The sequence below is a fragment of the Apodemus sylvaticus genome, chromosome 7 (assembly GCF_947179515.1).
Source record: "Apodemus sylvaticus chromosome 7, mApoSyl1.1, whole genome shotgun sequence".
In the NCBI taxonomy this organism is placed as follows: domain Eukaryota; kingdom Metazoa; phylum Chordata; class Mammalia; order Rodentia; family Muridae; genus Apodemus; species Apodemus sylvaticus.
The window spans coordinates 24,446,281-24,460,327 of record NC_067478.1 but is presented as its reverse complement, the minus strand read 5'-3'; the positions used below and the strand labels follow the sequence as shown (position 1 = coordinate 24,460,327).

General features: G+C 51.6%; 1 protein-coding gene across 1 annotated transcript in view; it reads right to left on the bottom strand.

The window, feature by feature from the left end:
- Positions 1-476: 476 nt before the first annotated feature.
- Positions 477-14,047, bottom strand: part of Mras (muscle RAS oncogene homolog) — a 57,187-nt gene continuing 43,616 nt past the window's right edge. The window contains exons 3-6 of the mRNA XM_052187558.1: positions 9,729-9,882; positions 8,132-8,231; positions 5,079-5,158; positions 477-2,977 (exon numbers count right to left, since the gene is read on the bottom strand). Coding sequence (XP_052043518.1) covers positions 2,878-2,977; positions 5,079-5,158; positions 8,132-8,231; positions 9,729-9,882 — 434 coding nt within the window. The 3' untranslated portion in view covers positions 477-2,877. The remainder of the gene's footprint in view (positions 2,978-5,078; positions 5,159-8,131; positions 8,232-9,728; positions 9,883-14,047) is intronic.

Sequence of the window (14,047 nt, the reverse complement as noted above, 5' to 3'; positions counted from 1 at the left end):
CCCTGTTTGTTTCTTTATTAATAAGTAGAGATACACAAAGACTTGGTAAAAAGTACATAAAAGGCTCAAGCATCACCAAGATGTCCGAGCATCGCTCTGGCTTGTCGTATAACAATCGCCACTTGCTGATACTGTCACGCAAAGGGCTCCGTGTTTCAAGTATCTGGCATCCTAGGTAAACCCGACCCAATGTGGAGTCTCCAGCCAGGTGGGCTGCCAAAAGAAGGGACCCCTCTGTGGCTCCCGACTTAGTGTGGTGGGTCTGAGGAGCTTTGGGGCTAAAGCTGGCATGGTCAGTGGGTCGTAGCTCCTGGCTGGCAAGACCACACTAATCTAATCAGGTACCCCACAGCAAGAGCCGTGGGGAGGTGGGGAGCGCCTAAGGGAAACATCCAGATGTTCCCTGTGTGGCAAGGGGCTGGGAAGGAGGGGGTCATAGCATAGCCCTATAGTGGGGGGGAGGGGATGGCTGGGGGAGAAAATGAACCTGTCAAGAGGTGGTAGAGTAATGGAAGAAAATCAGCACACCACAGAGGCAGAGGTGAGGGGATTGCAGGGGTACACCAGATGTGATGGGAACACAAGTTTCTGAAAAACTAGAGGGAGCCTCAGAAGGACAGCTCAGTACAGGCCCAAAGGGTCCTCGGTCATGTGGTGTCATGGCCAACTAGGTCTCCTGACGTCCCCCGTCAGCTGGTGATGGAGATACACTGAGCATACTTTACTCGGCCTCCCTGGAAACTCTGTCAGATGCCTCATTTCTAATTCTGGGTTGTCATCTACCCATGCCACACGTGGGGGAAATGGGGTTGTGGAAAATGAAAGCCCTGAACCAGAGATGGCTGGATGTCAACCGGTTTCTCCGCCCGTGGATGGAGTCAGTTTAGGATGGATGATGAACGCACTGCTTCTTCTGAGAGGGGCAGGGGTGCTGGGAGCCTCCCTCTGGTTAGCTGTGTGACTCGGGGCTTTGGTTTAGGCAGCTGTTCTGCTTCTGGGGAAGAGTCTCCACTCGGCACAGCAGAGGCGCTGGTCCACGGAAGCAAGGGTGTGCCGGCGGCAGGTGGCAGGTGGCAGGTGGCAGGACATGGCTTCCCTGGCAGTGGCTGCTGCCCTGAATGTAGAGCATCCTGACCTTTCTTCCATCTGTCCTCTCTCCAGGCTGCCGCTGTGATGGGTGTGACTTAGGGAGCCCAAGGCTGGAGGAAGCCTGGTCCTTTTAGTGTTGAAAATATTCATAAGGATTGCAGGATCTGAGAAATGGTGGGCTACCTCATCTGACATGTCCTCTGGTATCCTTTTCAGGAACAGAAAAAAAAAATCATCGGGGCGGGGTGGCAGTTTGGTAAGTAGGAAGTTTGATCCTAGCAAAAGCGCAGGTCACCTCCTGCTGTAGCAGGATGGGCCTTCTGTCCTGATGACCCTGTGTGTGAACAATTTAGGACTTTCTGGATTGGAAAAGAATTGTGAGGCTGGACTTCACTTGGGGCCCAGTTTCCTTGGGTTTCCTTCCACGAGGTTCTTTCTCCACACTGGCCCAGCACCTGGTAGGGGCCTCTGTTTTGCAAGGTGAACAGGCAGATGGGCCAGCGCCTGTGCCACCTCCGCTTCTGACCATCTCACAGGGTGTACTGTGCTCTTGCTGTCCCTCCATGCAGGTCTCTACCCCACAAGCAGCACCAGAGAGGGAGGGGTGCATCATAGTGACGGGAGGTGACCCTGCTGAAATCAGTGTGTGGACCAAGGCATCAGCTCAGCTTTCTTCCCCTTTGACCCAAGAGAGCAAAGAGAGCGTATACCCCAAGGCAACCCTGCTGCTCATGCTAGAAGGGGTTTGCTCATTGGCTGGACTTATCCAGGTAATGGTCAGCTGACTCAGGTGGAAATGGCTTCAGTCCTGGGGCTTCTGGATGGTGTCACATTTACTTCCATGAACTGTCCCTATGTTGTATCAGAGGCACAGCACTACATAGTCTGAGAGCAAACAGGGACACTTTTGAGAAGCCCAGGGCCCTGTCTACAGCTGAACACAGAATTTACCCACCACTGCATGGAAAGCAAGTGAGTACTTTTGCAAAGACAGTCACTGGCCTCACCACTCTCTCAGGGAAAGGAAATGCCCTCCAGGGGCGATCGGGTCCCAGCTAGCTCTCCCTTCAGTGGGGTTGAGGGTGGGGATGTAGTGGTGAGGGGGTATTACTTTCTAATCTCTGCCCGGTTTCAACCACACCAGAGCCCTCCCGGTAGATCCACCCCCTCTCTCCAGTCTCTGGGGTCTGTTTGCTTCTTGATTTGACCCCAGGCTTCTGAAAAGACTCCACTTACTTCCGCCTTTCATCCTAGATGGAGTTTGGCACTGCTAGGAACACACTCAGTTAAGAAGACAACAGCCCTGTTCCAGACATTTATCAGAGGTCTGCCAAAGACTTGGGGCTTTGCCAGGCAATGGGCACAGACCTCTTTAATAGAATAATCATTACTCAAATAATTTAAAAATCTACAAAAAAGACACAAGAGCTCAGACACTGGGGATGGGGTCAGGGAGGAAGCTTGCTCATGGCTTTTCTGGTGCGTAGTACGTGGGTAAGGTAAGCGCTTCCACAGCAAACCAGCCCCATGGGGTTAAAAGGAACAAGCCCACCAAGAGACTGGGAATTGGGCTCAATCAACACACGAAGGGTTTGGAAGCGGTAGCCCTGTCTCCTGGGAGAGGCAGCAAAGCCAGCCCCTGCCTGCTCCTGCCCCTCCTCCCTTTCCCTTCCTGTGCCCAGTCCAGAGCCAAGGGCTGTGGTTAGAAATGGTTCTCAGTGCAGTTAGGCAGTGGGCTGGTCCCAGGGGGTGGCAGTTCACGGTTGCTATGCCCAGGGCTTCAGGCTGTCACAAGATGACACACTGCAGCTTGTGAGTGCCAGTGGCCCTGTCCCCTCGCCATTTTGTCTTCTTTTTCTTCTTCTGGTTTTTGTCTGGAACCTGTTGCCTGTTGAGCAAGGAAGGAAGCAAAGACAACGTCAGAGCAAGCCTTTGCCTCCTCTGTGCCCTCTCTGGGACTCCGAGGCTCTGACAGCCCTGGGCTGGGGGGGCACAGCTTGAGAGTGCTACTGTCCCAGCTTCCAAAGGAGACCAGGCTGTGTGGCATCTCTTAGTGCAGAAAGCCAGAGAGGAAGGGAAGAGAAAATGGGAATCTCCTGCCGGCGGGACACATCGAGGAGTGACTAGCTGTGTTCACCCTGTCCATCCTGTGTTCACCCACCCATGCTGTCCATTGGAGCTGGTGTCTGTGCTTAGCTCTCTATTTCATATTTTAGATAAAATAACTGGCCAACCAGGTGCCAAAGCTTTGATGTGTTTTCTGTGACCATTTCCTAGGGTTGCTTTGGCGCTTCAGCCCCATAAGCCACACCCTGCAGCTTGGGAAGCCCATGACCTGCCAGCACAAATGTGAGGTGAGGGCTGTGCGGAGACAGAAGGATGAACTGAGGCTGCCGGGCACGTGTGGGTGGGTGCAGGGGTGTGTGGGTGTGGGTGCAGGGGTGTGTGGGTGCAGGTGCAGGGGTGTGTGGGTACAGGGATGTGTGGGTGCAGAGGTGTGTGGGTGCAGGGGTGTGTGGGTACAGGGATGTGTGGGTGCAGAGGTGTGTAGGTGCAGGGGTGTGTAGGTGCAGGGGTGTGTGTGTGTGCAGGGGTGTGTGTGTGTGCAGGGGTATGTGGGTGCAGGGGTGTGTGTGTGTGCAGGGGTGTGTGGGTGCAGGTGTGTGTGTGTGTGCAGGGGTGTGTGTGTGCAGGGGTATGTGGGTGCAGGGGTGTGTGTGTGTGTGCAGGGGTGTGCGGGTGCAGGGGTGTGTGGGTGCGGGTACAGGAGTATGTGGGTGCAGGGGTGTGTGGGTGCAGGGGTGTGTGGGTGCAGGTGCAGGGGTGTGTGGGTGCAGGGGTGTGTGGGTGTGGGTACAGGGGTGTGTGTGCAGGGGTGTGTGGGTGCAGGGGTGTGTGTGTGTGCAGGGGTGTGTGGGTGCAGGTGCAGAGGTGTTCGGGTGCAGGGGTGTGTGGGTGCAGGTGCAGGGGTGTGTGGGTGCTGGTGCAGGGGTGTGTGGGTGCGGGTGCAGGGGTGTGTGGGTGCAGAGGTGTGTGGGTGCAGGGGTGTGTGGGTGCAGGGGTGTGTGGGTGCGGGTGCAGAGGTGTGTGGTGCAGGGGTGTGTGGGTGCAGGTGCAGGGGTGTGTGAGTGCAGGGGTATGTGGGTGTGTGTGCAGGGGTATGTGGGTGCAGGGGTGTGTGTGTGTGCAGGGGTGTGTGGGTGCAGGGGTGTGTGGGTGCAGGGGTGTGTGGGTGCAGGGGTATGTGGGTGCAGGGGTATGCACGTGGCAGGGGACGGAGAGGTGGTAAACAGGGGCACCATTACAGGCCTAGGTCTGATTCATAGCTGACCAGCAGCCTCTGAGTCACCGGCATAAGGAACCGAAGACAGGGATTTAACTGTTGGGGATGTTAAGGGTTTAGAAACTGGATTGGATCGGCAGGCACAGAGCCAGGACACAGTGTCCATCGTCCAATGTGAAGTGAATACTGTTTTAAAGGAACGAACAACCGTTGAGTCTGTTCTCAAGGCTGCTGGCACTTGAAGATGCACAGGCTGTGGGTCTTGGAAGACACACACGGTGTCCCTGTAATTTGAGTCCAGGGACCATACTTGGCTATTTTGGGGTACTGTCTCGGGGCCTCTAATATCAAGGGCAGTGGTAGAGAGAGGGGCTTGGTTTTTGCTGTGTTGGATATGTTGAAAGCTTGGGGTGCTGAGGTCCTAGGATTCCTGACCTCCACAGCATGCCTGCAGCTCATCCACCCTACTGGTTACACCTGGGGACTGTGTAGAGGTGGGAGGGGAGGGTAAGGGGCAGGGTGGGGGTAGGGGGTTAGGGAGGTGGGTGGGGTAAATGCTGTCACAGGAAATGGCAAATGAGGCTTGGAACCACCCAGTCTCTCAGGAGTTAAGTTCCTCATGTGTTCCTGCTGTAGTCTGGCTTCCCCCTTTCCAGGGGGTGTAGCCAGGGTGGGGCATAACTGTCAGGGAGAGGACAATGCTTACCTAATTACTCTAACTAGGTCATGGAAGGTTTTGTCCACGTTGAGCGGCGGGTCCTTGGCACTGGTTTCTACATATGGCATCTGGAAGGCAAAGCTCAGCTTGGTCAACCTGACACCACGACCCACAGAGCCCTCTTCCACCTTTAAAACATACACTTTAAGCTGGGTGGTGGTGGCTCACACCGTTAATCCCAGAACCCGGGTGGCAAGGGTGGGTAGATCTCTGTGAGTTCGAGGCCAGCCTGGTCTACAGAGCAAGTACCAAGATAGACAGAGCTTCACAGAGAAACCGTCTTAAAAACAAAACTCTAGAGGATCCAAGGATCTGACAGAACTCCCAAAGCTCTATAGCTTCTTGCCTTGTAAAGTTGGAGAGTTTGGCTAATGACTTCCCTAACTCCCTCTTGTTCTCTAGTCAAAGAGATACTTAATAGCTCCCTAAAATAGGATCCAAATAGTCTTTTTACACTCAAGAGCAAACTGTTTCCCCTCTCACACTGAGTTCTCTCATACTGTGTTCTTCATGCTTCCTTTGGGAGTGACCTCTGACCTTTTCCCTAGACTCCTCCAGAGTGAACTTCAGTGGGGAAGGCTGAGGAGGTGGGGGCTGAGACTCTGGACCTACGTCGCCCTGGTCTCTTACCACCAGCTCTCCAGCCCGGCCCACTCTTGTTTGCTCTGAAAGCCTGGGGGTTTGGCCATGTTTATCCAAGGATGATAGCTTCTCCCCGATAGAGAGCAGCACACACGGGAGCTGGGGCTGACGGGACCCCATGGGCCGTGTCCCCACCAATCCATGGACCAGCAGAGTGGAACAAAGGCTCGGGAGGATAACACAACCCTAGGTCCTACGATGGGTACCACAGAGAACTAAGAAGTGCTCATCCCAACACAGGGCTTGAGAGTTGAGGAAAACACGCCCTGGCCGCCTGGGTGTGAGGGAAGGAAGCTGACAGCCGAGAGACCGGATGACTTGGCAACTTTTCATGACTTATTTTTCCTGATCACAAAATGAGTGCCTTTTATTCTAATACGTTTAAAGAAGCTAAGTATGGTGAAGAAGGTAGGTTCCTTAAATGCATGAGGAGGCTGACAGAGCAAGCTTCGGAGTTAGGGCAGTCAGCTCTGCCTAGGTCAGATGATCGCAAGCTGCAGTGGCCTCAAGCAGAGGTCTTACTGTAATGCAGAGACAACCAAAGGCCCCAGCTCAGGCCTCGGACATTTTTTATTTGAGCCTCCTGATAACTCTAAAAGGACAGGGCCCTCCGTAGCGGAATAGCTGTTTGGCTTCCCAGTTTCCCTTTTCCCATCTTTGCTGAATTAACTCTGAGGCAAGCACCACCCTGCAGTGAGGAGACTGAACTCAGAAGGGCTTGTCTGCAAGAACTCTGCACGGCCAGGTCAACAGAGGATCAGTGTGAGCCTTCTGCTTGGCCTCCCATGGGCACCTGTGTGGTAGGTCAGCTTTGGAGCATCTTGTGGGCTGGACGCCATGCCTGTGCATGGTAGGCGTTCCTGATAAGGACCAGGTAGAAGCCTGCCTATGGCTCAGGATACTGTTCAGCCCTGTCTACATGCAGAAGAGAGGTAGGAAACCACCCATAGCCAGATCCCCTTGAAATCCCGCCCTCCTGGGAGCTCAGCCATCCGCAGCATCTAGGTCTGCCATCACGGTGGTCTGCTGATCCACCTTCCTTTCTCTCATCCCATATCCAACCTGTGGGCAAAGGCTGTTGGTTCTAAGACATACAGTCCAGATCTTTCCACCCTCACGTGCATCTCAGCCTCTCGTGGGTACTAGGACAGCCTCGTGTGACTCTTGTTCTTCTCCTTTCCCAGGGGACTACCGTCAACGTGTCACTGGAGAGAGGCCGCTCAGCTACTAAGTCACATCTCTCTGAAGCCCTCCAGCGGCCGTCCTCCTCAGCCTCCACAGGAGCCAGAAGTGCTTACATCACCCGCTGACTGCACTTCTCATGACTCACCTGCTTTGCCAGCCTGCAAATTCCAACCCTGGGGCTCCCAGACAATAATCCTTTGCTAGAATGTTCTTTTCTCAGATACTCATCCAGCCATTCCTCTGTCTCCTTAAGTCCCTGCTAAAATGGACCCAGCCTTTAAAACAATACTTCCTCTTCCCATTTCTGAACCCCCCTCCCTTTCCTTATTTGTTTGTTTCCATAGGACCTGTCACCTCCAGACAAACTGTAATTCACTTTGCTTACTGCCTGTCTCCATGGCTAAGTGTAAGCACTAAAGACAGAGAACCATTGCTCTCCAGGACCTAGGATGATGGAATTAATAAAATAGACAAGACAGGCAGATAAAACTAGCTCCCAGCATGCCTTTCTCTATGTGTAGTCTACTGGGTGGAGATAAGGTTACCTTTTAGCTGACTCTCCAGCTGCTACGCAGGACCCAAGGAGGCCAGTGCACTGTGCCAGGAAGGGGGTGGGGAGCAGAGGCCTGACCCAGCCCTATGGAGAGGGCATGGACATTGCAATGAACTCAGAAAGCTAAAATGCTCGTGATAGGGTACAGCTGAAGCAACCTCAGCGTCAATGTTTACCAAGGAGGGATAATGATGCCTATGGCTGTAAGGGCTGAGGACGTGATAGCCATGCTTCCCTAGTACACTGCTGGACCTGAGGGGTAGGGTTGCTCAGTGAGGACAGAATTGAGGGCAGTGATTCAGCATAACCAAGCCCCGGCTCAAGAGCAGGAAGGCCCACCTCCGTACAGCCCAGGGCTGGATATGTGCTACCTCAGGCAGAGCCGCCCTCAGCCGGGAAGACACTGCATACCACAGCTACCAGGCCAGCGGCTCACACCTCTACCCCAGAGCCTCCTATAGCTGCAAAGGGTGTTTTCTCTGCTTGTTTCATGGAATATCCCCCCAACGCTGCATCCTGTGGCTTCTCTGTGGAGCAGTCTTGCTTAGCAGGAGGCCTTAGTCCTATTTCCAAGGACCAGCACTGCAGGAGGGATGGCATATAGACTCACACACATAGCCCTGCGGCCCAAACATGCACCCGTGCATGCATGCCCACCTACATTGTATTTGGTCGCCATCTCTTTTCCCTGGTCCCTGGTGATTTTCCTTAGGTGCATCAAATCCACCTTGTTGGCCACGAGGACCATTGGGAATGACTCCCTAGGAAACAGGAGAATTCAGATAATAACAGTGAGATTCACCCTCCTACCCCAGCGGGTGATACCAACCAGACTTTGAGCCAGCCTGCCCTCACAGCAATTCCCCAGTGGGCCTCCTCTTTTCCAGAGGAGACAGAGGCTCAGGCAGAAGGATCCTGGGGTCTGTTGCAAGGCTAGCCTTGAGGCTGGCCTGAGACTTGGTGTGGGCCCTGGCTTCCCAGACTCTCCTCAGTTCTCCAAGGCTCTGATATACAAACCATGCAGGGCCCTCAGCCGGGACTCATGAAGAGCAGCAGGGACAGGAGCTGGCACACAGGTGGCACTGCACAAAAATGGCAGCAGCAAAATGAGAATGGATCCCAGAGGGACCCCAGAAGCACGGGATGGCGAGGCACACCCCATCAGCATCTTACTGACAATGTGAACAAAACAAAACAGCAGCCAGTGGAATTTGGGGTGATACTGAATATTTTCACAGTATAAAAAAGAAACCTAAAATTTGAAACATGAAAAAAATGCTACTTTTTATTTCTTTGATTAGCAAGTAAATCAAGATTCCCTCACCACTGGAGCACTTAGGGTGTCCCTTTCGAGGTTCATATATTTATGGGCTGAACTCACGTTAATCAGCTGCAGCCTGCTCGGGCTGTCTGTGTCCCTGTGCCAGGCAAAGCTATAAGGAACGGTCGTTGCCTGGGTTTCTCCATTTTTATTGGGATTTAATCAAAGCTTGCTCTTTCCCTTCATTTACATTTTCTTTTTGCACTGCTTCTTTGACTGGCAGTATTCCACCGGGTTTCAAGCAGACACTAGGCGATTTGATTATGTTATAGAGTATGAAGAAAAAAAAAAGCCTTTACCGAGGGGCTTGTAAATCTTGTAGTCAAATGCAATTTAATCAATTTCAATGTGTTCTGGAGAGGAAATTCACTTTTTCTTTGCATATAATGCAATTTGGTTAAATCGGGGTTGGGAAACAAAGATGTTACCCATGATTGCTTGCTTGCTTGAGGGAGTTACTGAAAATGGGAGGGGCCTAAGGCTTGGAGCCTTGGGAGCAGCTTAGGAACCAAGGAAGGAGTCAGGGAACCTAGAACCTAAAGCAGTGGTTCTCAACCTTCCTAATTAACCCTTTAATGCTGTTCCTCCTGTTGTGGTGTCCTCCCCCACTCCCTCCCCCATCCCTCCCACCCCACCCTGCAACAAAAAATTATTTTGTTGCTACTTTGTGATTTTAAGTTTGCTACTGTTATGAATTGTGATGTAAATATGTGATATACGGTCCCCAAAGGGGTCATGATCAAAAGATTGAAAACTGCTGCCTTAGAGGAAATAACAGAGAAATCTGTATGGGTAGGGAAAGAAAAGGAGAGGGAGGGAAGAAGATGAGGAGGAAGAAAGGAGGGAGGAGGAGGGGGAGGAGGGAGGAGGAGGGGGAGGAGGGAGAGGGAAGACGGGGCCTCGGTGAGCCAAGGGAGGCTGCGTTTGTTGCCCTCACCTGTCCTTGACACGCAGAATGAGCTGGTGGAAGCGGTCCACGTGCTCGAAGCTGGCCTTGTCAGTGACGGAATAGACGATGAGGAAGCCGTCCCCCGTGCGCATGTACTGTTCCCGCATGGCGCTGAACTCTTCCTGCCCAGCTGTGTCCAGAACTGGAGAGGAATGAGGTCATTCAGGGCCCACTCCTATCCCCACTGGAGTCCCTATAGACTGATGAACCCCAAGCCACTGCTGCTGCTATCCCTGTGGGACTGTGAAAGGCAGTCTGTGGCCTGGGTGAGCGAGATTTACTCCGCAGACCCAGTAGAATATTCTACAAGGGACAGAACCGTGAGCTAAGCTCCCAGACACTTAGGCTCCTGACACCAACTCCATTCTCCTGAGTCCTCAACTCCATAATCTTGTGGCCATCAGTCACTTAGGTCCAGGCCCCCAGTGTTCTGGCTGGACTCCATCTCCGCAGTCATCTGGCTACAGCCAGGTTTTTCCCCGCCCCAGTTACCTGGCAACACCCAGGCCACTATAAAACGGGGCATCTCGGCCCTCCTCGCTCTCTTGCTCCTTGTCTCTTGTCCACACTCTCCCTTGTCTCTTGTCCCCCTGTCCCCCCTCCTCACTCTTCTCCCCTCTTTCCACGTGGCCATGGCCAGCTCTCACCCCTCTATCTTTTCTTTCTCTCTTTACTTCTCTATCTCCTTTCCTTGTCCTACTTTTCTATAATAAAACTTTAAAGGCATGGGCTGCCTCTTCTCATTAAAACCCACCATGTAGGAGCAATGGAGCAGGCCTCAGCGTCTCCAGCAGCCAGAAAGGACCCAGGACTTCCCTGCCTGGCCAGACTTGCTCTACAGGTACACGGGGCCACACCAGAAAGGCCCCACATTCTGGGCAAGGGCCTCCCCCCCTAGCCAGAGATCAAGGTTCGCAAGTCCCTCTGGGAAACCTCAGAGCTGGGTTTAGATTCCTGGTTTAGCTCTTTCAAACTGAGGTTCTCTGGGGGGTGGGGGGTGGGGTTGCGTGCCTCTCTGTGCCTCCATTTCCTTCTGCCCATGTATAAGGTCCTCCACCTTGAAGCTCTCAGGTGAGGAGAGCTCCAAAGAAACCAGGCCAGTTAGAAGGGCCTCTTTAAGCCGGGCAGTGGTGGCGCTTTAATCCTAGCATTTGGGAGGCAGAGGCAGGCAGATTTCTGAGTTCGAGGCCAGCCTGGTCTACAGAGTGAGTTCCAGGACAGCCAGGGCAATACAGAGAAACCCTGTCTCGAAAAACCAAGCCTCTTTAAGCCCTGTGTGTGTGGACAGACACATGCAGATCTTGGGGAAGGAGCAGCCTTCAGAAATCAAGGTCCACGTCATAGGATGGAAATGGCAGGAAGAGGCGTCTGGGGCAGGAATCAGGTAGAGATGAGGCCGCCACTACAACCTCCAGCCTCCCTAACACTCCCCACAGCACAGAACCCTGAGGCCTACTTTTCTCTCCCTGATATATAGTGCTCATGTCTAGTAGAGACTTAATCCTGAAAGTATCCATAGTGTATTTGAATAATTAAACGGACACACAGCTGGGCAACTTTGTCTATTCATTTAAGAAATACTTGCGTGCCCACTACATGCCAGGCAGCCCATAGGCCCATTGGTTACAGGGTGAATGAGGCCAACACCTAGCAGTGAAGCCACTGAATGGCTGATATCACCTTACTAGAGGTAAATACATAGTGTAAGGGTTGATGGAGTCAGGCGAAGGGCGGACGCAGACTTTATTGTTATTCAGGATAGGTCAAGAGGCTACGTCTCAGTAGGTGACCTTTGGGCAATGACTAAGTGCAGGAGGAATTGGAGCCTCATGACCTGGAGAGGAGAATTCTAGCAGAGGGGATACCCCAAAAACTCAGAGGTAGAGGTGTGGCCAATACCTGATGGGCCAAGAGTGGCAGGCAGCAGGTCGTCAGAGTCTGGCACCCTACACCCTTTCTCCTCCTAAGCACGAGGAGGCCCAGTGGAGCATGTGGGCAAAGAAGTTACCATCCAGAGGACATTGTGCAAAGGCTAGTCCCATGGGATCTAGCTGGAGGTCAGAGGGCAAGCCATCGATGGAAGCAGAGAACTAGTTAGGAGCCTCTAGACGAGACAGTGTCTGGACCGCGCTGGGAGGAGAAGTGCCCAGAAGCTGAACGCTGTCTAAGACACAGCTGCGCTGAGGACGCTGCTGGGCTCTGAACTGAGCAGCCGAGGTGAAGAAGACAGAGCTGTGGGGCTCAGATTCTCAAGTGTGCTGAGCCTGGCAGACCACATATAATGCCTTGAGTCAGATCCCGAGAAGAAAAGAGCTGAGAGATTCTCGTGTAGAATCACCTGTGGGCAGGTGGCAAGGAAAGCCACAGAGTGGGAAATCCAGGGACCCCCAGATTCTAAGAGGGGCTGGATTCCTCCAGTTCTGCCCCTGCCTCAAAATAAACTCTATCTACATGGCAATCAGCAAAACAGATGCAACTGGTATGGTTTCTCACATGCATGAGAAGAGATGAAGGTGAGATCAGAAATCATGATGCTAATGCTGTAGTTAATACGTTTCAGACTTTGAAGGTCTATATTATTAAAAAAAAAACAGACATCATTCAAAAGTTAAAGCTCAATGTGAATCTGGAAATAAGAGACTCCTCTGAAGCTAGACACCGTAGAGCGTCTCTGTAATCCCAGCACTCGGGAGGTAAATGCAGAAGGAATGGACGTTCAAGTCTCTTGACTACATAGAGATTTCAAGGCCAGCCTGGGTCTATCTTCAAAACAATAATGCCAACACAAAAACCCTCTGGAAAGGGAAACGCTCATATTTGACATGGCGGGGACACCCCCATGCTTTCTAAAGTCTTAGAGAACATAAGTCATTAGAGTGAAAACCAAATCCACAGAAGAGAAACAAATGAACATTATCACAAACAGCGGCAGGCAACCGGAAAAGCAAACATTTGAATGCAGTACAACTGATCGCTCGATTAGAACTGCGGAAGCCAGGCCTGGTGGTCGGATCTGTTCTCTCCACTACGTATGAGGTAGGAGGATAAGAAGCTTATGTTGAGCCCAGGCAATTACCAGGACCCTTCCACAAAATAAAGGTGAGAAGGGGGGTGGGGGTGGGATATAGCTCAGTGGTAGGGTGCTTGCCTCGCACGTGTGAGGTACTAGGTTCAAACTGCAGCCGCACAGATACAGAGCAAGAGGGTGTCTGACACTTTGGAACTAAAAATCTATGATGACTGCCGAGTGAGGGGTGGGCCAGGAAACACTGACTGGTGACAGGCTGAATAGGCCTAACCAGCAAGTTCAACATCTGAAGGGCTCTGAAGTAAGAAATATCTTCTTTCCAAATATAAAATTCCTTCAAATCTAAAGCAATTATGGTTCTTGTTGAGAAGAGCAGGGGAACATTAATTTTAAGCTTATTTTTATTTTTGAGTGTGTGTATGCATGTTGGTACGCTCACAAGAATGCAGTGCCCAGAGATGCCATAAGTAGGCATTAGATAATCCAGATCTAGTTACAGGCTACTGTGAGTCCCTCAACATGAGTTCTGGGACCCTAACTCAGCTCCTCCACAAGAGCGGTCTATTCTCTTAGTCTCCGAGCCATCTCTCCAGCCTCAGTAACTCTGGTCTCAATGTGCTATCTTTATTCTAGTAATGGTTAAAGGGTATTTAACCTCATCTGAAGGCCTCACTTTGATTGCAGAAAGGCTCCAGATCCTGATTATACCTTGATGGTGACAGAAAAATACAAGTTGGCACACTGTTCTGTCTATGCCATAACTTTCTGAAGAAAGTTAAAGTCTCAAACTTCCTAGTCAATAGAAGAGATAAAGATGGGGCTGGAGAGATGGTTCAGCAGTTAAGAGTACTGACTGCTCTTCCAAAGGTCCTGAGTTCAAATCCCAGCAACCACATGGTGACTCACAACCATCCGTAATGAGATCCGATGCTCTCTTCTGGTGTGTCTAAAGACAGCTACAGTGAACTTACATATAATAAATAAATCTTTTTTTTTAAAAAGAGATAAAGGCTTAGAGAGACCCTATCTCAAACACACACACACACACACACACACACACACACACACACGCACACACACACATATAAAAAGGAGACTATTTGAAAAGAAAAAACAGGGATGAGGGGGACAAGAGAGAATCAAAGGTGTAATTGTATACATGCATGAAGGTGTCATAACAAGGTCCATTATTTTTGTACAATATATGTTATTAACATTTAAATAATAATTCTAGAAAATTATGAATGATCAAAACACAGTTGACCTGATATACCAGTAA